Source organism: Drosophila subpulchrella, chromosome 3L (assembly GCF_014743375.2).
Source record: "Drosophila subpulchrella strain 33 F10 #4 breed RU33 chromosome 3L, RU_Dsub_v1.1 Primary Assembly, whole genome shotgun sequence".
NCBI lineage: Eukaryota > Metazoa > Arthropoda > Insecta > Diptera > Drosophilidae > Drosophila > Drosophila subpulchrella.
This window is the reverse complement of record NC_050612.1, coordinates 14,720,956-14,746,269: the sequence shown is the minus strand read 5'-3', so window position 1 is coordinate 14,746,269 and position 25,314 is coordinate 14,720,956. Positions and strand designations below refer to the sequence as shown.

The window sequence follows — 25,314 nt, the reverse complement described above, 5'->3', positions numbered from 1 at the left end:
GTGAGGCGGCTAAAAGTTCTTTTGATAACGAATGCTCTTGTTAATTTTGTTGTAATTCCTTGAAAGCAAAAGTGTGTATGGGTGGGGGGATTGGAGGAAAATGGGTTTCTTTTTCGACAATCTGGGAGCGTGTGAAAGGTCAAACTTGGCAGCGACAAGCCCATCACTTGCGATTAGCCAACTAAAATAAAGGCTAATTTTGTCGAGCCAAATTAGAGAAAATCCCCGACCATTAAAAGCCGCTCTCCATTGCAAAAGCCCAGGCAAAACACCAAAAACCGAACCCAACCCAACCATCGAGGAACCAGGCAAAAGTTGACACCACAAAACATTAACTTTCAAGTACATCAAACATTTTGTTGGCTGTTATCTCAGCAGACCCCACAAAAGGTGCCACCAACTTTGCCGCAAACTGGGGCACCAAGGGGTTAAGAGTGGAGAATTGAAACTTTGTGCGTTGTTTCGTTGTTGGTTGTTGCCCGTTGTAGTTGGCCATCATCATCATCGTCATCATGGTTCGTTGTCTTTTGTTGTTATGCGAATGACATTTCCATGTAGTACAAAAGTTTCTCGACTGCTTCTCGTTTTTATTATTATTATTTGTTTGTTGTTTTTGTTTCGGTTTTGGCTGCCTCCACAAAAGTGTGGGAAAATGTATTTATTTTTATGATTGTTTAATGTTTTATTTTCCCCATAGTTCCAACGAAAAAGTTGGCCGTTTCGTGTATGTGTGTTTTACTTTAAATGTTTTAATTAGTTCCGAATCGAACCCATCATCACTGCATCTGCATTATCGACTGCATCCTCGGAGATCTGTTCCCAGTTCCCATTCGAATTAATCAAATCATCATCATCATCGCCCGAACGCCACTTTCGATCCCTTTGATCTGCGGCCCAAACATATTTCAATTAACGGGCCATGACCGTGGCAAGGGCCAAAAGCGATACCAAAACCGAGTCCACTACCAATTCTACTAGCCAAGATGCAACACTCAAGGCTCCCGAGCCGAGATCCAAGTTCAAGGCAAACAGATGAGGAATATGAAGGTGATCGAGAAGGCCGGCGTCTGGGTCTTTGGGTCTGGGTGTGGCCATGTGTGGGTCTCTCTTCTTTTATCCCAGTGCATGTGTGGGGGCATCAATCAAAGCCGCAGTTAGTACACAGGGAAAAAATGTCTATTGAATTGAAATAAAATAAAATTTCTTTAAGAAATATTCCGGTACAATACAAGACAATTCTAATCATTGGAAACATTTATTGCAATATTTTCAATCTGGTAACATGAATAGTTCAAGGACCAGTATTAATGGTATAGTACTATTTAAAAGTTAGGATCCATATTGTCCAATTTATGTTCTTGGTATTACTATGAAACCAATTCTTTATTTCAATTAAAAAACTTTTTTATCTTATATGTTTTTTTAAAGTTTTTTATCCGTACTTATTTTTTAATCCTTAATAATCTTTGATTTTAATCATAAATTTTATTTTCTCTTTTAACAATGGCTAGTAGTAGTAAGATATGATCGTATCCTTTGTATTAAGTTAAAAATATCTCCCATCCAATGTCCTTATTTTTCCCCAGTGTAATAACCTCTGGTAAACAAGTGAGTGATGCCCTGGCCGAAAGGGGCAGACAGATCGGCTCGACTCCAAGTTACCCAGTGAGTGATAAATCAAAGCAGGGCCCCTTCTCCATATTTAAAGGGAGGGTCTCTATCTCCATATGGGGGCGCCATTCGTGTGGTCTTTGAGGGCCACGAGATCCCAGCTCAACTCCAAGTGGCTATTCGATTCTGGTGGTTCCCCGGCCGCTGTGTTGCTTGATTTTCAATTTCATACGCACCGTTGGATGCATTTCCATGGATGGGTTGGGGAAAATCATCGCTGCACTGGGCGGCAATTTATTGATTAACGCGTTTTGTTTTCCCCCTCTCTCTCTCACTGCGGGCAATTTTCATCACTTTTCGAGCGCCGTAATTAAAATGTATTTTCTTAAATCATTTTCAGGGGATTGTTCTGACTGCTGGGTGGTCATTCCCCAGTTTTTCCCGCACTCCACGCCTTTTTTTCAGAAGCAGCTGTCGTCACCAAGCCAAGGCAATAACTCAGGGTCCATCATCAATTTTACAAACACCGCCGGCCCTCTCCCCGCATTCAAAAAAGTGTTAAAGCGCGAAAAGCAGCAGCAGAAACGGCAACTAAAGTTGGGCAATTTGTTTCGCTTTGTCTGCCGTGGAAAGGGAAAAACAATGCCAGGTGAACCCAGAAGGGCAAAAAGGGGGTATATGTACTTTTCGACACTCATTTGCAATTTTTTGTTAATTTTTTCTGCCTTTGTCAGCCGACTGGCGTTGATGGCTGCCTTTGATAAGAACTTGCCGCAACTCCGACGCAACAATGCAATAATTACAATTTATATTTGCAGATAGAAATCGCACATTAAGCAACGGCGGCGCAGAGGCAAAATGCAACTGCCACTGTTAGCCCATGAAGCCCATAAAGAAAGGCTCAAAAAAAATTATAAACAAAAAAAAAGCTGTCACCGTGTGCGTTTTAACGCTTCGTCGATTTGGCCAGTGGGCAAACTAAAGGTCGCTGTTAACGTTAATGGCCAAGTTAAAGTTGGGGCAGCTGCTTCCAGTCTGCTGCTTCCAGCTGCTTTTGCTTTCTGCTCTCTGCTCTTGCTTGTGCTTTTGCTTTCTGCTCTTGCTGCCGTCTTGGCCACAATTCTCGGCTGCTGCAGGGGTCATTGCCGAAATTTCAATCAACTCTGGTGGCCAACAAAAAAAAGAAACAGGCCAAAGACAATTTTGAAGGCCCCAAAAAAATTAAAGAGATCGGGGGGAGAAAAGAAGAAGGATCAGCATTATAACAACGGATGTTGTATGCTCTGCAATTTTTTAATGACTTTGAAAACACTTTTAAATATTTTTTTGTGGGTTTCTTTATTTTATTAAAAACAAGATACTGGCAGATAAACGTACGAACGACTTTAAGGAATTATTATGATGTATGTTAATAGATATAATATTTAAGAATGTTTAACTGTCTTTTAATTTTCCTGGAAATATAGAAATATATTGATATAATACTTTATCTAAAATAAGAAAGAGGCAGCAACATCTACCTTTAATTCTACAAATATATTTAGAGTATATAGCTTTTCCAACTAAATGTTTCTCCCTTTAAGTGCCTAAAAGTAAAGATCCTCAGGATATTTCTGGAACACCCTCAATATAATTACCATACCATCTCATAATCAATACTCTATACCCCATAAGCCTCTATAGAGTATCGCCCAGGAGTGACCCAAAAACAGCAGACGGTCGATCCAGTCAATTTGGTGGTCCACTTTGCATATGCCAAAACTAAAGATGAACTGATCCCGATCCCGATCCCGATCCCGAGGAGGTGGCCAGAGGAGTATCCAGTTACACGTTTGACACCTGGCCTTACCTGACTGGGTCTGCCCTCTGGGTCTCCCCCGATCCTATGCCTTTCATCTGACGTAACTCCAACTGCTGGCGACTGCCGAAAAAGATCAGAGAGAGAGAGTGATCCACTTGGCCAGACGACCAATTGATCCTGCTCCTGGGGTCCTGAGGTCTTGCGACTTGAGCTGGCCACGCGTGCGCCAGATCGAATTACCAAACAAAGTCATCGGAGGAGAGGGGGTTTTCTGGGGGCCAAGGACCTCCTGCCAGGATATGAAAGAACAGCAGTTTGCTGGACTCACTGGGTGGTCCACTCGGATGCTGCTGTCATCATCTTCAGACGCCGCTTTCGATGGCAATGAAAGGCAAAGGGCTAAACTGCACTGGGAAAAAAGGCTATTATGTTACTATAGTATACAAACTTATAACAGGCAGGGTTGGTAAATGAATGAGAAATAGTAACTGCTTTTATGAAAAAATTGTCAGAACTAATTAACCCAAAGATCTATTATAAAAGGAAACGGTATTATAAAACCAGCTTGCATACATACAAGTAGTACATCTAAAGTGACTTTCTCATTTTAAGTTTAGAGTGCTTGAATGTAACACGTTTAGAACCCTTATATACCTTTGTACATATTATACCTTAAGAATATTCGAGACCTGGCCGTTGTCCTTCCTTTTTGGTATTGAATCAGTCTCGTTGGTACTCCTTTTTTTTCTCTGTGTAGTTGCACCTTTGCCAATCGGCAGCTACCTCCTTCCTCAAGCGCCGGGCAGTAAATCATCGCGCGGCAAGGACACTTCAATTAGGCTAGAGCGCCGCCTCAGCAGCTCCTTTGTCCCGTTTTCTGTTTTCTGTTTCTGTTTTCCATTTCCACCGCGTTCCAATCGCAATTAGCAATTAGCACAACATTAGCGCGGCTGACCTTTGACCTCGCTGCCACTCCCGCTGCGCCCACTGTCCATTGTCCATTGTCCATTGTCCTTGTGCGCGAGTGTCGCCTGTGTCTCCTGTGAATACTCCCCGTTTCCATCCAAGGAGTGTCCTCTGTGCCCTGTGTTTTGTCACGCATTCATTCGCCAAATGGCCGGCAATAATTTGCGGTTGTCCCATTGTGTCCTTCGTCCTTAGTCCTGTAGACTTTCCCAGCTAGCAGGCGCCGCCGCATATTTACATAATTGCCCATGTCTCAGTGTCTCACGCCATAAGGCTATAAACAAGGCTGGGAAGATATAGCCCACGGTGCCAGATAGTCAGCTTGATTTGTGTGCTTGGGCACTCTCTCAAACTCGCATAAATATGCATTTTGAAAAGTGCTGAAAGACACACCATTAAAAGAGGAGCCATCGGTAAGGAAATCTAAAAGAAGAAATGGATTTCTAGATAGTATTATTATTACGAAATAAAGAGTTAAGAAGTATACTCCCAGTATTTTAACTAAACTGATCCATGACAAACTATAACTCAGCATAACTAATTTCGCTACTATAATAATGCTACCCATAATAACCTTATCTAATGATAATTCAGTCGATATAATGGGTCTAAAGAGTAATGTACTTTTACTCTGTAGCCTTGGCTTTATACTGTGCATTGCCAAACTGGCTTTGCACTCCCACTATCCAAACATCGAACATTTTTCCAGAAAAAAGCAACAATATTACGTGGATAGCCCTTCTTGCAAGATGCCCAAAAGTGATCCCTTTTCCTCTGACATAATGAAAGTCTTCAAGAAAAAGCATTTCAAAGAGTGCAGCACCGATAATGATTTGGTTTTAAGTGAGTTCGATCCGGAACTAAGACAATACAGACTCAATATTGACGATGGCGTCTTTGAAAAGCTTTCAAAAAAGGTCGTAAATGCGACACTACGATGTCAATACCAGGTGATTGGAAGGAATACAAGCGCTTCATATCCGGATAAGGATTTTACGTGGGTTCCACAATAATATATATTATCTAGGTCTTATAAGTATTCCCTTATCTCTTACAGTCTGTCTGATCCTCGACCTCTGAACCAATCTTTTTTGGTACCCAAGGACATTGACTTTTTGAGTAGCCAATGCTATGCCGTAAATGAAAAAAATGAAATGAAGCTTCTTCAAGAGGATGGGTTTCTCTTTGTTCAGGACCGTCTCAGTCATAACACTAAGAATCCAGAGGAAGATCGCCCTGATGAGGAATCCAAGCCAAATGTGATCATCCTGGGTATTGATTCCACATCTCGTCTGAACCTAAGACGCTCCATGCCGAAGCTCCATGAATTCTTGCAACGACCAGGATGGTTCGAGATGCAGGGATTTAACAAGGTGGGTGAGAATACCATACCCAATCTTTTGGCCATGCTCACTGGAAACGCCGAGGAAAAGGCCATGGCACAGAGTCGATTCAGTCATGGCGGATTTATCGACAAACTGAAATACATTTGGCAGAGGTTCAAGAGCTATGGTTATCTAACAGCTTTCGGCGAAGACTGTGGTAAGATCAATACCTTCAACTATAATAAACCCGGTTTTAAGAAGCAGCCAGTGGATTACTATCTCAGAAACTTCATAGTTGCCTTGGAAACTATCTTAAAAACTCGACGTGAGTTCGGAAATGTTTTCTGCCTTGGCCGCAAGTTGGGTTTCAAGTATGTATTCGACTTTGCCAGGCAGTTTATGCAACGTTTTGAGAAAGTGGCACCCATATTTGGCCTCTTCTGGAGCAACAGCTTCACTCATGAGGATTTCCTGGGAGCCACCGCTTTGGACAAGGTATTCTGGGAATATCTTTTAGTGTACGATGCACTGGGATTTTTCAACCGCTCGATAGTATTTGTGCTGAGTGATCACGGCTATAGATACGGTGTAACTCGACAGAATGCCAAATCGGGTTATTTGGAAGAACGTCTACCCATGATGTTTATATATGTTCCACCCTGGTTTAGAAAAAGATATCCCCAGTATGTGGAGAACCTAAAGACAAACCAGAATCGCCTGTCCTCAGGTTTCGATGTGCACATGACTCTGCACCACTTACTCCAACTGAACGTAAGCTCCATGTCAAAGTTTAATCCAAATCTTCGGGCTTCACAGTGCAAGGGATGTCAGTCCCTGTTCTTCGAACTTCCTCATAATAGAAAATGCTCTCAGGCGGGAATTCGTGACAAGTGGTGCTCCTGTGAACCCATTGAAACGGTGACAAATAAGAAACACATTACGAAAGTGGCTCTCGAGGTGGTGCGCCATATGAACCAACATCTGGAGGATCGAAATCTCACCGAGCTCTGCGAAAACTATACCCTGAAAAAGGTAGTTCAGATGGACCGCAAGATCCCAGTTACCGATGAGTCCGTGGAAGACGATGAGCTGCACACCTACGTCATCTCGTTCTACACCAGACCCACCTTGGCGCATTTCGAGGCTACTGTACAGTGGAACACGCATAAGGAGTCTCTGATCATGAAGGTGGACGAGCTGAGTCGCCTGGAGTCCTACAAAAAGCACAGTAAGTGCACGAATGATCCAGTAATCAAGAAGTATTGTATATGTATTCCGTTTTAATAAAATACTAGTAGGATTTATTATTATAAAAACGCTATAAACCATAACTATAAAAGTTACCACTTAACTTAGAAGAACCTGAGCCATGGCTAATATGATTATACCTCACATTAAAGTATGTACTTTAACCCTACTATGACTTATAATACATTCATTATAAACCAAGCAGAATGGATCAAAATAAGTGTATCAAAATCTTTAAATACCATTTTAAGCTGTAGATTTCTTTCAAATTACTCTCAAAAAATTTATGACATAGCCTTTGTCACAAAAAAGATTTGTGGTCCACTTAATCCAATTTATGATGAACTTTTGCAGTTGCATTCATAAAATCATAGATAAACCTCGAAAGGGGGTCACAATTAGTTGGCCCCGCTCAAATCGGCGGAATCCGCTTTTCTCCGGTTTGCTGATTGCCTGTTTCCGGATGTGTCATCCCCTGATGGAACGGAGCAGTCTCCGCCGTTGATCGCGGCAATTGCCCTTCCCTTGATTGCCATCAATTGCGCAAAACAGTCGGGATGAATTGGGATTTGGACAATGAGTGCTCCATATTACCCTGCAGAGTATAGTGCCGGGCAGTGATAAGCACAACCGAGTGGACAAGTGTGTCAGTGATGGATTACACTCATACGCCGAATAAGTGGCGCCCAAATGCGTGAGGGGATGCGTCAACCCCGAGATTATGTCATGTTCGTGTGTAGGTCAACAGGTCTTTAAATCGGTATTATACGTTTTTTAAAAATGCGTAGGGATTTTAAAGTTTTTTTTACTGGCTGCCAAGAAAATAATGCTGGTTATTAGTTTACTCGCACAGTGTGCTATCCCCTGCTCATCAGAACCAATTATTAAATCGAAAACAAGACATTAGGAATTTTTTTTGTTATTAATATGTTTACCATAGCATTACACAAAAATTTAGAAATATTAAGAATCATATCGCATTAAGCTCGTAACTCGTAACACATCGGTAAATGTTGATGTTTTACAAGTATCCGAAGTTACACTTTTTAACCCAAAAAAATGAAGTATTTTGGCCGAAACAATAAAAGTACCGCTCCAAACATAGAATGTCATACATCGTTAAGCTCGTAACAAAATTTCCAAGCGATTGGCATTTAAAACTGATAAACTTAATTTTTGGCCAATTTTTGCAAAAATAGGTGATGTTACCCCTATAAAAAATGCGAAAATTTGTGAAATTTTGGATCTTTCTAAACAAGCCGGAAAGTGATGGAAATCGATTACGTGGCTTGTTAGCTGTTCATAACAGTGCGTCTTTTAGATGTGAGACCAGTTTTGGCCAAGTTACAGCAAAAAACGCAACTAAAAATGTTGGTTTTTAACAAAAATCCAAAGTTACACTTTTTCACCCAAAAACATGTAGTATTTTGGCCGAAACAATAAAAGTACCGCTCCAAATGTGGAATGTCATACCTTGTTGAACTCGTAACAAAATTCCCAATCGATTGGCATTTAAAACTGATAAACTTAGTTTTTGACCAATTTTTGCAAAAATAGATGATGTTACCCCTTGTGAAAAATGCAAAATTTTGTGAAATTTAAAATTTTTGTAAACGTGCCGGAAAGTGATGAATATTGATTACGCAGCTTGTATGTTGTATATAGCAGTGAGTCTTTTTAATGTGGGATAAGTTTTGGCCAAGTTATCTCAAAAAAACACATCGTAAAATGTTTATTTTTAACAAAAACCACTTTTCCACCCAAAGAAATTGAGTATTTTGACCGCAACCTTATTTTCCGTTAAAAAACCGGAGTTTTTATTTTAAAAATATCCAATTGAAAATTGTTAACCTAAGTTCTATTATAATATTCCGCTTACCGGTGGCGCCAAGCTGCTTGTTAATAGTGAAAGTCTTCGGAGGTCTTCGAGGTGTAGCTCATTTAATCACTCCAAGAAACCACCACTGGCCGAGCCTTCTCACTTTGTCGGCCACATTAAAGGAGCCAAACCCGAGTCGTAGATAACACCTAATTAGGGTGTAGAGGATCGTCGCCTGCGGACAAGGCGACTGACAACTTTAGCGCCACTTGCCCCTTCCCCTCGTCTTATTAGTGCGGGTGGTCGGTTCAGTTGGGATCAGCTCAGTTCGAAGGGTCCACGAAGTCAGAGATCAATTTGGGAATCCGCCTAAGAAGGACCACGCCCCCAGGAGCGGGAATTGGGAATCAAAGGGGCGGAGGAAGAAGCGGCACGCACGCAACCTGCGGCAGCTGCTACCTCAGCCTCTGGGGACTCGGAATCCCTCGCATCTTTGCTCGGGTCTAGGCTGCAGTCGCGGTTCTGGGTAACAAAGATGCCTTTTATAGGTGATAAAAAATAGCTAAATCTGAATTCTAACGTTCTCATCTGAGTTGAAAATGTTCTTAAAAATAGAACGAAGTTAAAATGGCGGTATGTTCATTGTATATGTTTACAACTAAACTATTAGTCAAAAATTTGTTAAATAAACTTTTTTAAACTTTTCTCTTCTCACCATTTCTCACTAATATTCAGACCATTGATTCCAAAATGTACTTACACGGTTTTTAAGAACGATTGTTCTCAATTAAAGAACGAGGTACTTTAATTATTGATTCATTATATATAATGTTAACTTGATATTGAAAAATGTAATTCGTAGTTTATTCTCTGATCAATAAAACCCCTAAATCGAAAAATATAAACCAAGCAAGATTACTACAAAAAGTACTGATAGTGAGAACGATAAAGACATATCCGAGTTTCAAACATATATAGTTTTGAGTTTTTTCAAAATCAGGACAGAAAATAGCCGAAATGGCATTACTGTTAGCCAGTTTTGTTTTTGGTCCGGGTGTCGCCGTCGATTCGATGCGTTTCCTTTGGCCAGCGGCCCAAGCTGAGATAATTACATGTTAATTCGTTAGCTCCTTTCCCTAAGACTTAGGTCTTAAGACTTAGGACCCGAGGTCCGAGAGACAACGCAATCGATCCGAAGGCGGCTCTTTGGATTCGAATCGAATCGAATGGGATCGAATGGATAATTAAGCAGTTGCCAACAATGTGTGCGGCATTTAATTGCCGATCGCGTTCGAGATCTGGGCTTAAGGACACCTTCCAGTTTCGTTTCGAGTTCCAGTTCCGATAAGTAGCCCCTTAAATGAGTCAGAAGTCAAAAGTCAGAGGAGACTGTTCAGTTTGGAGTCTCTGGAATGGGCAGACAGACAGATCTTGTGGTTAGGTAAATCACCTAGTCCAGAAAGAGGAGCCGTATTAATAACTTTAATTAAAAACGGCTGGGCTGCCAGTGGAGAGATCTTCGAAAGTGTGGGAACCAAATTATTCAAATCGCCATAACTCGGCTCCTCGGGACTCCTTTTTGAAGCACCTCCTTTGGAGGTGAGCTCTCTCATATGCATATTTATTGCATTTTTTCTCGACGCGCCGGCAACGCCCCCAAAAAATATTCACAATGGAATTTCAATTCCATTCGCCATTCGCCGACTTGGAGCAGCAGGATCGGTGGTACTCGGTATATGGTATATGGTATTTGGTATTGGGATCGGGATCTCAGAATGCATTCGTTTTCCTTCGCAAGCGTTTCGCGGGAATAATTAAAATTTATATATGTTTGGGTTCGCTTCGGTTGGGTTTTCTTTGTTTTGTTCGGTGGCTCGGTTCGGCGGTCTTCTAATTTCGCTCGTCTGGCCGGCAATCACAAATCCATTTCACTTTCATAACTCATCGGATCCAGGCAATTTACATGGTCTCCTCTCCACCGAAACCCTTTTGGAATACTTCTGCTTCGCGGCGAGTCACGTTGTGGAAGTTAACATGAGTGCGTAACATTTAAATGGTTGTCAATTCGAAAATTGCTAGCTCCTCCCGCAAGGCTACACTGGCAAAATAAAAGTGGTGTGTATACACAGTGTCGCATGAAACCTCGCGAATTCTTCAGCTTTCTGAGGTACTCTGAGTAGTAAAACCGAAACAAATTCCATAAAATGTGAACAATTCAACGATGTTCTGTTCTTTAGTTAATTGTTGTCACCGCGAATTCTTCAGAAAATGAAAGGAAATCCTTTTTTAAGTGCACTTCCTCTTTGTACATATGTTTTTTCTCCTTCTCACTGGCACTCTCCCATAATTGAGACAACGTGCGTGGCGGAGAAGGATGGGATGGGATGGGTGAGGAAACAATGACACCGGCATCATCCATCCACTCCATCGCTCCGACGATCCATTGGAGCGCCTGGCACGTCCGCAAAGTGGCGTTTCCACTGTCCACTATTCGGCACCCACTCCACCCCATCCACCCACTCCACGTCCACATCCACATCCACAGACACATCCACGTCCACATCCACATCCACATCCACATCCTCATCGCGGATGCGGAACGCATTTGAAATGAGCCCAGAACTGGAGGACGATGAGGAGCAGGCGTCGGAAAAACAACAGCGGAGAAATGAATATTCGAAATTGCAGTGATATATCATCGATGGCTATATGCTCCCCCCTCTCGTAACGCCCAAAACTCCCCCCTCAACGGTGAATCGTGAAACGTTACGCAAATTTTCTGGCAGATTGTCATGTTTCTGATGGTTTGGCAAAATGATTGATTACTTTGTTCCTGTTCGCCTGAACGGACTGAAAATGGCAAAAAGGCGAAGAGGAAGCGTGGCCATTCTGATGAAAGTGCCAAATCGGAAATGCAAAAGTGGCCAGGTGGAGTGGAAACGGGTGTGGGGGGTGTTAAATCGCTAGATTGATTGAAAAGGGGTTTTCCATAGATGCCCGATCGAGGCAATCGATTCCCAGCGACGTTTTGTTGCCAGGCAATTTGTATTTTATTCCATTCTATGAGGATACATAAATCAAAGAACGTGAAAGTGATAATGGAATATTCGAGTATTCGCTGATTTTTAGATCAAAATTTATACACAACAACTCAAGCTCTTCTATTCTGTCAACATACAAACCTTTTCAAGATACAAGTATTTTATTTTAAATTTGTTTTCCAAAAATTGGGCTATTAGAAATTGTTATTTTGGCAGTTTCTTTATTTTCCTGCCCCTTTTTGCCAAATTATTTGTAAATTATACATCCAGTTTCAAGAGCTGTTACTGGCAATGCCTATAGATAGACTTCGTGCAATGCCAGTGGACAAGATCCTCAGTTTCCGGAGGAATCCCGATCCGCAGCAGCTGGAAAGACAGCAGACTGATGGAATGGAGGAAATCCCTAGATTTCTACCATCACAGCTCTTAAAGGATGAGGAAATTGGTAAGGATGGTAATCGCAGGATGCCGGATAGCGACTCGATAAACTCTGAGGATGCCATTAGGCTACCTCCTCCCCGGAGATCTCCAGTCTCGATGAGGAATCTCCAGCGGGAGCTGTACTCACCCAATCAATGTATGAATGTCCTGAAAGCCATGGTGGCTGTGGTCACCGTTTGCATGCTCTTCGCCACAATTCCCCTATATCGTCGTCAGAATAGAGACAAAGACCACGACCTCAAGATGATCTTGCTGTGGAATGAGCCTCTGGTCGGTGGACCTGCCCACATGGAGTGCGGTTGCCTGGTCACCAACCAAAGGAACTACAACGACAAAGCTTTCGATGCGGTGGTCATTAATGCAGATCATCCTTATACCCTGGAGGGTTTGAATGGCACCCAACATAATCCCGATTACTGTGTGGTTTATGCAGCCAAGAAGCCCATGTCGCAGGATCTGCTGCCTGACTTTATGTTGTTCAATTTGACCATGACCTATCGTCTGGATTCTCAGCTCATCTGGACGGATTACTATTTCTCCTATACGAATCTGGCCAGGAGGCTCAACTGGTTCCGTTCTCCCAGCCTCAACTTTGCCGATGATATGCCAGGTTCTATGATCCAACGTCTGGAGGGGGAAATAAATAAGAAGTCTGTACTGGCTATGTATTTAATGTATGAAGTGGATGAGAATAGTCTGCCAGAGAGCCTGTATTTGGAGGAGCTGCGCAAGTATGCTGATCTCGATGCCCATGATAGTTGCCTGGGTTCCGATGAGTAGGTTATTATATACCGATCTTGTGAAAGTTTTAACCGTTTCCTGATTTTCATCCCTTTTAGCTGCAGTCACTATTATTTCATGCTGATCTTTGAACCCACCGCATGTCCGGATTATGTGCCCCCGCAGATGTTTACAGCCATGAATAAATATCTAGTACCCGTTCTGATTGGAGGAGGAAACCTAACCAATCTGGTGCCTCAGCATTCTTATATTAGCAGCCTGGACTTTGCCACCCCAAAGGATCTTATGGGTCATCTAAAGGATCTAACAAATAACCCGGAGGAATACAAGCGCTACTTCTGGTGGCACTCCCTCTACAAGCTGCGCAAAACCTCGCAACCCTACTGCGCCCTATGCTATCTCATCCAACAGCCTCTCGAGAAGCGCAAGATTCCTGCGGGATCTTCCAGCCTGGACTTCATCGGCTGGTGGACCAAATACCACTGCCCCAATCGATCCACCACCTTCCTCTGAGTGGCAGTATTCCCCCTACGATCCCCAATCCCAATTATAATTACCAACGATCGCAAATTGCCCTTGTTCGGTGTGGTTCCGTTTAGTTCGAGTTGAGTTCTTCCTTCGTCTTGGGGCTTTTGGTTATTTTCGGCAGGTTCTTGCTGGTTTAATTCCGCGGAATTTCGGCGGCACTCCATTGACCTCGCCGACAGCTCCGGAATGAAGGGAGCTTAATAAGTTGTACTCTATCGGGGAGTTATGGTTGCTTGAAAAGATAAATGGTTGTTAATATTAGGTAACCTTTCTACATTATATGTAGTTTGATCTAGGGTTTTTAAAGTTATATAAAATGTGTGAACAATATTTAAAGTACCTATCACAAATTTCAATTGCAATGATACTTTATAAAAATGGTTCACTATCCCATTAAGAAAATCGTAAGATAGGTTGTATAAATAGTCAAACTTAGTGTACCATATTTTTAAAGAACTTTTTTTTTATCCAGTATTAAAAGCTCCTTTCTCCAATATTTTGCAAAGGGTAAGAGCACCCATCATTCGGCTTTCTGTTCCCAAAAAAGCAGGCATAATTCCCTTCAAAATGTTGGGTTATTTTAGCAACTCGCTGGAAGGATGTCAGGATGCCTTGGATGCCGACCCGTGCCGGGCGGCCTGTTGAAATACCCATCAGCTAATGCCGCCATATGGGAGACCGACCAGTTGGAGGAGCCCCCTCCGGTGGGCAGAAGTGGAGGATGGGGATGGGAATTGCCTGGCAGCTATTGTCGCTCAAGAGGAGCCTTGTGCCTGGGAAAAAGCAGAGACAGCCGTCACCGGCAATGGGCATAGATAAAGCAAATAGAGCAAACTAGTTCCACACATTGTGGACCATTCCAGATGAGATGGCCATGGAGATGGGGATGGGGATGGGTAACCTGTGTTGGGCAGCCCTCGATGACGGGGGCCTCCACGAACGAGTGGGCGACGAGTCGAGACAAGGCGGTCCAGAAATGTGGGATAAGTTGGGTGGAGTGGTGGAGTGGTGGAGTCCGTCCAGGTGAGGTGCCAACCGAGCACACAATGCACGAAAAACAAACAGAATTGTCATGGGAAATATTTCACAGCGCTGCGAGTGAAGTGCCCGAGATGCCCCCAATTCCCCCACCAACTTACAACTCCCCTCCGCACACCATATCGCCACTCGGAATGTCTTTCAAAACGGTATCACATGCACAAAACACTTTTCCTCTTGCCACACACAATCATATTTAAAAGTTAAATGCTTCACTAAACAATAAGCCAGAGCGGCCAACTGGCCGAGTGATGCGAATGGGATGGCACTGAGAAAAAAAGCGGTGCTGATTGGTCCACTTTGATTTTATGTTATGTTAGTACGATACCCTAGGAAACGGAAATTTAAATATAAATAAGGTTAACCTTATAATATATGGGAGTGAAAGATAAAAAACATATCCTAGAAAGTATTGTACTGTTATTTTAATAAAATATCCTTGGTGATTGAATATAACCCGACTATTTAATTATAATTTAACCAACTCTCTCTCTTAATATATATTTTTGATGAACTTAAATTTAACAATTATACTTTAAAGTTTTTTATAGTTTTAGTTAATTTCTTTGATTTTTAAGCTAAAAAGTTTTCGCACCATTTTAATGCTTCCCTATAAATGGGGCATATAGTCTTATCGAAAAATGTAAACCGTAATATCTTGTGATCGGTTCCCTTAAAAAAAACTTCCTTTAAACATCTACCTTGATGTGATAAAAGGTATACTTTCATTAGTATTCCACCTTATAATATTCAGTTTTTCCCTATTTTTCCCAGTGCATAATTCGAACTGGGCCTGGGACATGGTAAAATTGAAGTTGAAGGCGAGGCGATAATGAAACCAAAGTCAAGCACATCGAGTCAGTCCAGCCTTCGGGCCTTTTGGGCCCTTTTGGGTTGACAGGTTGTCCCTGGCTGCTCCTCTGCCCTCCAGTTCCCCCGTTTGCCCCAACATTTACAGCATTTCGGTTCTGGGAAGTTCTCATCATCTCACTCCCTCTGACTGCACTTCGTGTTTGCCCATTCTGTTATCAACTATTACAATATTTTTGTTTAATTGACAAACAGGTTTATCATTAACATTTTTCTCACTGCTCTTGGAGTCGAACTTCTTGGATGCGTTGGCGGCGGCCTTCTCCACACTTGATTCTTCTTTTTTTGTGGAGTTTCAGGTGGAAGCGGCGCTTCAGTTGACGCTCCAACTGTTTTCCCACACTGATTTCTGATTTCTGGACACCGTGAAGCAGCGGAGCAAACTGAACCACAATGGGATGATGTGAGAAGTGTACTAACTGGTCAATAAATAAGGAGTTAAGGTGGGAGTGAGATGTGCTGCGCTGGGAAAATCGAAAAAACTTCACAGGTTTTGAAATAAAATTTTACATATCAATAATGTTAAAAAAAAATTTTAAAATATGTATTATCTAAAAATTTATTTAAACATCTATATAGTAAAACCATTTAATTATATATAACATCCTCTCAAAACTCCACTTTTAATCACACATCAAACTTTAACAACTCAATCTCGACAAAGTGTCGCCAAAAAAGCACCGGATGGAAGGCTTTACGGTTTTCTCCATATCTTATTTTCCACCTGGGTATTTAAATACTTTAAAGGGCTCCTCTCGAGAGCCTCGTAAACCGCTAAGTGCTACCAAAGTTTTTGGGATTAAAGAGCTTCTGGCCGCTGCCGTTTTCCAGTTGCTGTCTGGGTTATTTGCTTTTGGCGCTGCCGTGAAAATGCATTTTCCCTGCCAACCCCCCTCTGGCCACTTTTCCCCATTTTCCGGACACCCAGCCCCGTTTTCTCACCTGAGGCAAAGTCTGCAGCTGCTGTCGATGCTCGTTTTAATTTGTTTGTTTACATTTTCGGCTGCCCCACCTGCAGCAGCGGCGAAGTTTGTTCCCATCTCGCGGCTGGGCGAAATGTTTGGAAATAGAGGTCCATGGGGAGATGGCATAAACGGAGGAGGAGGGGTATTGGCTATAGGGTGTTGGGTAGTGGGGATTGGGCATTGGGCCCTGGGGATCGGGAGGAGTAGGCTGCACCACTGGGAGCAAGGCGTGTGTTTTGGTGTTAACAACTCGACACTTCATTAATTGAAGTTGAAAAAGTGCAGCTATAAAAAGACTATTAAGCTTCAGGCCCACAACAATGGAACAGATCGATACAAAACATACACCTAGAAAAATTATAGTAGCTCTTAATTAAAACTTGTAAAAGTTACTTAGCTATACATTTCCATAGATGGGATTGGAAATTAAAGCGTACCATTATCTACCATTAATAATTCATTATTTCAGATATATTTTCAGGTATATATATCTTTTTTAAAAAATCCCTTACTGGTTATTTTATTTTCAACTAGTACTCACACTGGGTTTAAAATTTTTTTGATATCGTTTAAACAAGTGTCTAAAAGTATGCAACATAAATATTGTTGCATACTTTAAGGACCCTGTATAAGTGATTTCAATATCATTGTAATTTCGCTGGCTTTCTAGATTTAAAATCAAGTTAAATCCCATTCTTTAATTCCAATATTTTTCTCCGAGTGCATTAGAATCCAACAATCAAAGTGAACTTCGAGTGGCTGCAGTGTCTATTGAGTGCAGGGGTTTAACAAATTCGAAGACGATGGCGGGGAACTTTCGGGTCTCAGTTCGCATTAGACGCAAATTTGATGGCTACTGAAAAGTTCAATGGTTTCTTGCGTCTCTTGAACAGCTTCCAAGTTCTATCCAAAATCGAAAAGTGGCACTCAATTGAGTGTGAGGGCTTTGTTTACCCCAACAGACACAATACCCATCAGAAATAAGGGAATGGGAAGACACATCAAATCTGGGCTAATAGAGAAACTCAATGTGAGCATATCATAATTAAGAATTTGGCAAGACGGAATTATCCAGAGATTTCCAATATTTCCAAATATTTAATGGGGGTCTTTAAATGCCAGCATAGTTGGGCAAGAAACGATCCTCGGCTAGAGATCTTTCTCCCCCAACCGATCCGATCGTCACACATAAATAGTTCACGAGCCATCCGAGGGCAGTGGCCATAAAAATAAATCTATATGCAAATGTGACTTCAGTTTAACATGCCACAGCGACAGACAGATGCGAAGACATTCGAAAAGACAGGCGGGAGGAATTCGAGGGTAAAGTCTGAGCCTAGCCAAAAATAGAGAGGGTAAGTCGGGATAATTGGACTATAGGAAGCCCCCTAAAAATTAAGCTTAAGTTTTCGAAAGATCCCACTTAAACTTGTATCACTTTTACTTAAAATATTTTTAACAGAGTTCCAGTAAACATTGTTCATACAACGAATATTACTTTTTCCCTCTAATCTTTACAGATCATCATGAATTTTGGTATATGAGTGCATATAAGTATTATATGGTATGATATACTCTTTTGACTACTGCAAATTTCTCAATATTATATTTTAACCATATATTTACTCCTTTATGTATTTTCCAGTTATAGTCGATTAACCCCTATTATACCCTGTAATAATAGTCCCATCCTGACAGTCAAGGACTCCTTTCATTGCTGGCCAATCCCCGAATCCCTGGCGCAGAGGCGTCTGCAGTTTAGTGCCTGTCTCTGCGACTTTGAATCTTACAAAATGTGACAAGTTGCGGAATTATTTTTCGCAGAAGATGTTCTCCAGCTTCAGCTTCGTTCTCTGTTTTTTTTTTTTTTGTTATTTTTTGTCTGGTTTAGTTCTGTTCTGTTCTGCGTGCAGATGAGCTGAGATTGATAAGCGGTGAGGAGGAGCGTGAATCCGAATCCGAATCCGCGGATCCGCAGCTCTGTTCGGAGCGAGATGCAAGTGCTTAGATAAGGGCAGCGATTTATGTGGAAGCTCCTGGGAGCTGCTGGGCGGAGCAGCCGGCGATGACAACAGTAGCTCCAACCCATCGAATGCCACATCCCATAGCCCATATCCCATTCCAGGCTGGGCAAAAAAGCGAGGTGCCAGCAATTTAGAGGCGATTACAACCGGCAATGGCATTTTAAGTGGCCATTGTCAAGGCGCGATCTGTGGGCGCGTGATAAGCGCCGGCTCCCGTGTGGGCGATCGATTCCCCAGGTGGCAATGGGATTGGGATTGGGAATAGGACAGGGAGTGGGTGGCCCAGGGGAATAGCAAGTCGTTGAACTAAAGGTGACACCAGGAGTGACAGAACACCTCCCGCACTTTGAGACTTCTGAACTTTTGTAGGATTAAAAAAGTCTGAAAGGATAGTAAGAACTGCCTACATGTATATCTAGCTTATCGTTTCTTCAAAATTTATTTGTTGAACACATTCTTTGTTTCCGTTTTCTAATTTCCTTCACTCAATAATTTATATAGCCAAAATATGTATAGAGAAATATAGGATTCCAATAACTAATCCTTGCACTTAAGACACTTCAAACCAGGTGGTTCAATGGTTCTGGGCACATACGAAGGATTCTTCTTTTGAGCCACCTCCTCGGCCCACAGTTTGTTAAGGTAATCCTCCAACTTGGCCACCACGTCCTCCTCTTTATCATCGCCCTCTTCGCAGGTGGCAAAGTCACTTCCCGAAGATTCCGAGGAGGAGGTGCTATGACATACATTCGAGGATTCGCTGCAGGAGTCGTGCTTGCAGTCGATGGGACAATGATGGTTGTCCCAATCGTCTGGAGGTTCCAAGGCCTCCGCATAGCTGGTGTCCTGCTCCTCGTCGCCAAGCGACTGGGGTTTGGGTTGGGAAATGGGCACTGGTTCCTCCAGGCGATACCACTTCACCTTGTAGGAGTCCTGACCACATTCACCAAACTGCTCGCCTGTCAACTGATCGATATTGCACTCGCAGATGAGAAAAGGCGAGTTGCACTGCTGGCATCTGGGAAGATTGACCTCGTGGTTGATGATGGGTCGCGGAGGCTTCATCTTGATCTTCACATCCTTCTCCATTCGCGGCACTTGCAGGCCACAGAGGATGCAGGGTTCCGGGAGATCTGCACCCTCCGACAGCTTGATCTTGGTCATCTGCTTTTGGCCCGCCTTGGGATGCCCGGGAACCTCCTGCTTGGAGCAGCCCTTGCAGGGGCAACCGGGCACCAGGAGGGGATCCGATCTGGTGGTCATCCGCTGGTAGAGCGCACTGTACACCAGATTGATCTGCCTCTCGTAGTGCTTGTGGGCCCAGAAGAAGGCCGCCTTGTAGTTGTCGAAGATCCTGGCTGTCTTGTGGGCGGCATGCATCCAGGCGGCATGCTGGGTGTGGACCGCCATGGCGTCCACGATGGGGTTACTGATGGTCACCAGGGGCTTGCCATGGTAGAAGGCCTTGAAGGCCCGCTTGATGATCGCATAGGTGAGCATCGCCTCCACGGGTTCCATTTCGCACTTGAGTCGCAGAGCCTGCAGCAAGTCCTCCCGATTCAAGCGACTCCCTGGCGCCGGATTTGGTGGACAAGAGGTCCTCAAGCGTTCGTGGTAAACGAAGGCCCTCTTGATAATCGACCTGGCAGCACAGGATTTCGCCGTGCTGATGCCGCAGATCAGCATTATCTGAGCCAGGCTCTTGGCAATATCCTCCACATTATCATCGAACAGTTGGTAGGGATCCAGTTTCCTTCTGCAGTTGCAGCAACATCGCTTGACGCCCCCAGGAGGAACTCCCGCCTCCTCCTGAAGTGTCCTGGCCCTCGCATAACTGTCCATGGCAATTTGGATCTCAAAGAAATTACAAGTACTGCAAATTTTGCAGTATACACAACACACAGAAATTTAAAATATATTACACAATGAGTTCTGATGGAGAATTAAGTGAAAGGTTACTTTGTCTTAAGGCAAATTGATAGATTTTGTTATCATAATATATTATTTGGCTTAAGCTTAATTTATTATCGATGCCTGTGAATTTTTCACAATCTCATTGTAACATGTTTCAGTCGCTAACTCTCAAGGAATAATCATAAGCATCACTTGTCTAGTTCGTACCGCGAATTCTTGAGATTCTACATTTTTAAAGTGTAAAACTTAACTAGTAACAACAAAATCAAAAAAACTTTCAAAAATTAATAGCTTTATTGAAATCGAGGACCAACCAGAAAGAAACGTATCCAGCTTTAATAAACCTACCATTTTGTGAGCATACTTGACACTATTTAGTTTGAAAAGTTACCCAATTCCAATATAGAATGCTTTCCCCAGTAAGATTAGAACTAATGCCATGACCAGGTTTACCATAATAGAACAATAAACGGTTTGTCCCAATATTTTCCCTGGCCTTTTAATTTGGTTATTTGACCCACTGTGGCCTATCTAGGATTACACAGACCCCTCACAAGAATGCATTATTATCTGGTTCTCTCGGTTCCGATCGTAGCTGCAATTATGCTAAATAGATTGGGTTCCGACTGGCCATCGAAATAAATAAGAGGACCGAGAACACGACAGCCAAACGATGGCTGTTGTGTCAGACCTAAATTGTCCAAATAAATTAAGTTGTAGCTTTCGAATGGAATGGGGGATTGGAGATCGGGGATCGGTAAGATGAGATCGGGGTCTTTGGTGTGGGGATTGGGGCAAGTAAATACGGGAACGAAAACGTTCAGAGGCCGCCGATGCCGCCGCCTGTTGCATTGTCATTTGATAAATTATGATATTTGATCAATTGTTCCGCTGCGGTGGCTGGAAGTGCTGCCTCGGATATATACACATGTATGAGGAGAAGTATCTGGAGATGGAGATGAAGACGTCCCCTGGTCCAGGCGCGCATCAAGTTTGCCGAGTGAACTTTTGTTGGGTTTACATTGTAATGGCATCTGGCGGGGCAAACACACAAACACCCAGTCAGTCAGTCAGTCAGTCCCATATCCATTCATCTGCATAATAGAATTTCCAGGGGGATTGGGGATTTGGAGGTGGCAGGGGGCTGCCTCTTTATTGTGGCTAATAGGCCTCTTGGCCGCTTTGTTGTTGTGCCGCCTCGGCCGCCTTCGTTTGCATTCGCTTTGGTCACCATCACCATCACCATCACCTCTCCATCTCCATATCCATTCCATCGGCTCACTATCAACATCTCACTCTGCCATTGGCATTTCTATGTGGATTAATGAATGGCAGCAGCACCAAGATGACGCTCCAGCCGGAGGTGGTTAGGAACAAGTAGAAGTTAAGGTGCACTGGGAGAAATTTAGAACTAAGCTGGTAAGCCACAGAAAAAAACACTTCCCTATAATAATTAAAGCTCGTTTACAGCTAGTTAAATAATTTAAAGAACCATTAAGGAATGAATAGCATTTATAAGACATTGAATAACGAATTTAAGATTAAACAAAGTTAGCTGGGCTTATAAACCAATGTCTATTAAACATATATCCAGTGATCATCAATCAAGTCCCAGAACTTTCTTTATATTTCTTGCAGTGCCTTGGCTTAGACATGTGTTTACCTTCCATATAGACACACACATCCATTGTCGGGAGCAGTCAACAGGCCCCTAATTATGTGTAAAGGTGTTGTATGTGCTCCTCGGCCCAAGATCCCGCCCCATCCCATTTTTGTCATCCATCTCGCCGAGCTACAAGGGTTAATTAGTGTGGTATACAGGATTGTCGGCGCTACAAACGGATATGTAGAGAGCCGTAGATGAAGGCATTCAATCGTTATGGGCTACTGTAAAAGCTTCTGGTTCTGTTCTGATTGTAACTTATTGATTTCTATCCAAAGACAGCTGCCCCCTTAAGATACCCTGCCCAGGAAAATTCCCCAATGTTTGACCATTTGCACTTTTATGACCCTCGACGAATCGAAATCGAATGCCCCGGGAACTGTATACATATAAACAATATTAAAACGGAGGAAAGGGAGGGCGCAGAGTCATCATAAAATGACAAAATACAATAAAAATAAATTTAACACAACATTTGCTTTGGGCATCCGCAAACGCCGCCTCATCCTTGGGATCATCATGATGCCACATCCTTGCAGCAAGGAAAGGACCCCAAAACGCAATACCAAGGACAGCCAAAATATTTTCAATAATAAATCTATTTGATGGCCTGAGTTTTTACGATCGCCGCGATGACAGCAGGCGCAGTCATTAAAAATCTCACCGAAAGTTATGTCTCTTCGCATGATTAATTGTTGAGGATGTGTCGGATCGCATGGGGTTGTTCGGTCCATTGGGAAATTATATCTACAAGTTTATGGAATATTTGTATATCGATGGCATGGTAATTAATTCTCATTCACTTTCCCTTCGCAAAGGGCCAAGAAGTGCATCTGGGGTCCCGGAAAGCAACACTTGACCCCTGACCATCTGTGGTCAACGTCTTTGGCCTGTCAACTAATTTGTCCAGTTTGTGGTCCGTGTCAGGTGTTGTAAATATCGCATTTAATTGAACTGTCCCGGTGTCAAGTCGAGTGTCCTAGGAAAGGCCAGAAGACCTTCCTATTTTGTAAACCCAATGGAGTGGAGAGGGGGTAGTATCTAAAATGGGTGGAGGAACATTTCCCGCTCGAATTTAGCCTCAGAGGAAGTATTGTTCATTCATTTGTAAAATGTATTACTGGAAAATAAGCTCCATTACTGCACTTAAATAAATTTATCCACACAAAGACAGTTCAATTCAATTCAATAATTCATGGAGAAAGTTGTATGAATGATTACTTCATAATAAGAAAGAAGTTGGATAAGGGACTTATTAAAGTTAGGGATAGATCTACTACATTTTTGTTTACTTTTATATAAACATAGGTTTCTAATAGCTACAATTTCACCATCATGCAAAACCCCAACTTAAATCTGTACGGAAATCATCTCTAGAGGTTCCATATCCACCAACTGCCTTGCTCTCCACTTTTCCCCTTTTCCAGTATTATAAATCAACACGCCAAAAGCAGCTTAACAACACGCTTGTAATTGCTTAATTAGATTGCCACTAAAATTATAATTTGGGAAAAGAAGGCAGACCCGAGAACGAAAAGCTGAGCGCAGGCCGGGATTTGGGTTCGAGGAGAAAAAGGAGCAGATGGCGCGTAAATCAGATTTGCTGACAGGGCTCGACTAATTTTAACCCTGGCACTTAAGCCAGAGGACCCTGGGTCCTGGCCCTTGGCCGCCTGCTTACACCACGTAGCCCCCGGAGTGGAGTCGAAATTCGTTATCCTTTCAAGTGGCTGCGCGTGCGCGGAGAACGCGTGCTAATGGGGCCAAAAGGTGCAGGATCAGGAACCGGGGATTAGGGCTACAATCAGCGTAACTCCCGGCCCGTTAATTTATGCGTGTCCTGAACGAGTTCAGCTGCACCCCGGCACCTTTGTCCTTTCAAGGATTTGTGTGTGTGTCAAAGGACATATGTTAAAGACGGCGACATGCAGACACATGACATTGTTGATACACAAGAAGCACGGAAAATATTTTTACGGATTTAGGGTACTAAATAAGAAAGCGATTAGTTCTAGGATCAACTAAAGTTGTATTATTATTAAAATATCTTATTAGATTGTGTTCAGAAATTAAATAAGAACTCATAGCCATTATATAAGTGCCCATCGCTAAACTTCAACTATATTAAGATAGTTTCTAGGAATTTTTTGTAATTTCTCATATTCCTTATTCCAATTCGTATACTAATATACCTTACATATGTACCCAACGAAATACCAAAATTTTATTAAATTAAATTCTAGGAATTTCTAATAAGTTGGGTTTGGGAAATGTATTACAAATTTTTCTGAAAATCATTATAACTTACAGTAATTCAAAATTCCCAAAATCCCGTTAAGCACCTTTCATTTTTCTCCGTGTAAGGGGCGAGGTAGGAGTCCTTAGGGCAACATCTAATGGTATTTATTGGTTTGCCAAGCCGGCGACGGCTGTCGAGCGCATCCTGTGTTGCCAGCGCGGCAAGGATTGAGTTACGCGATGGCGACACATTTGTAAACAGGCGGCCTGATTTACACACACCGTGCCTGCCGGGAGCACAGGACATCCAGGGGATATGGGACATGCGGAGGACATGCAGGACTACCGTGGCAGAAGTCGTCGCCAGGAGCGACGCTCCTTATTTGCCAAGACATTAGGCAGCAGCAACAATAACAAAAACAGAAAAAAAACGAGTAAGGACAACACCGCGTGTTTGCTGTCAGTCGAGGAGTCGAGAGGGATCACCTCGAACTCAAAAACTCAAACCCAAGATCCTCTGATTGACAATCGACAAATTTCGTTTGGCATTTATCAATGGAACCGCGAGGATCCGAAGGACCTCGAGTGAGGACCTCCTGACGCGATGATGAATCGAGAAATTCGTGTTTTTACACGCAACTTGACGGGGCCAACACGGATTTGGTTAAGTTCATATTGTTAATGTTGTTACTCCTCAAACGATTAGAAAGACATTTTTCAAATCAAATGGAGAGGGAAAAGGTTGCCTCAGAAGATTGATAAATGATGGGATATTATATATATAGGATACGGGTAGAAAATGCTACTTATTTGATATGTTCAGCAAATTGGAAATATTGGGTAAATAAACTGTTTATCCTATAAATAATGCTTAAGGTTATGTCAAAAAACATTTTAGGAATTATATTTCTCAATATTTTAAATAAAACTAATTATAAATGTATAATATGTGCAATAAAGAACTGTATATCATATATTTTAACATTGAAACAAGGTAAATTAGCACGAACATGTTCAAAATTTCTAAAATTACCATAATACGTATACAATTTTTTATTGAAAAAAGGTGAACACCCAAAAT

General features: G+C 42.5%; 3 protein-coding genes across 3 annotated transcripts; 2 read left to right on the top strand and 1 right to left on the bottom strand.

The window, feature by feature from the left end:
- The first annotated feature begins 4,980 nt into the window (after nt 1–4,980).
- On the top strand, nt 4,981–7,126 carry LOC119555001. Its single transcript, XM_037866143.1, has 2 exons — nt 4,981–5,375; nt 5,436–7,126. The coding sequence occupies exons 1-2, from the start codon at nt 4,981–4,983 to the stop codon at nt 6,985–6,987; spliced, it is 1,947 nt and encodes a 648-aa protein (XP_037722071.1). The 3' UTR covers nt 6,988–7,126.
- A 4,976-nt stretch (nt 7,127–12,102) lies between these two features.
- On the top strand, nt 12,103–13,591 carry LOC119555002 (alpha-(1,3)-fucosyltransferase C). Its single transcript, XM_037866144.1, has 2 exons — nt 12,103–13,028; nt 13,092–13,591. Exons 1-2 carry the CDS (start codon nt 12,103–12,105, stop codon nt 13,504–13,506), a joined length of 1,341 nt encoding a protein of 446 aa, XP_037722072.1. The 3' UTR covers nt 13,507–13,591.
- Nucleotides 13,592–18,879: 5,288 nt separating this feature from the next.
- On the bottom strand, nt 18,880–20,369 carry LOC119555003. Its single transcript, XM_037866145.1, has one exon. It carries the CDS (start codon nt 20,258–20,260, stop codon nt 18,956–18,958), a length of 1,305 nt encoding a protein of 434 aa, XP_037722073.1. The 5' UTR covers nt 20,261–20,369; the 3' UTR covers nt 18,880–18,955.
- Between the last annotated feature and the right edge of the window lie 4,945 nt (nt 20,370–25,314).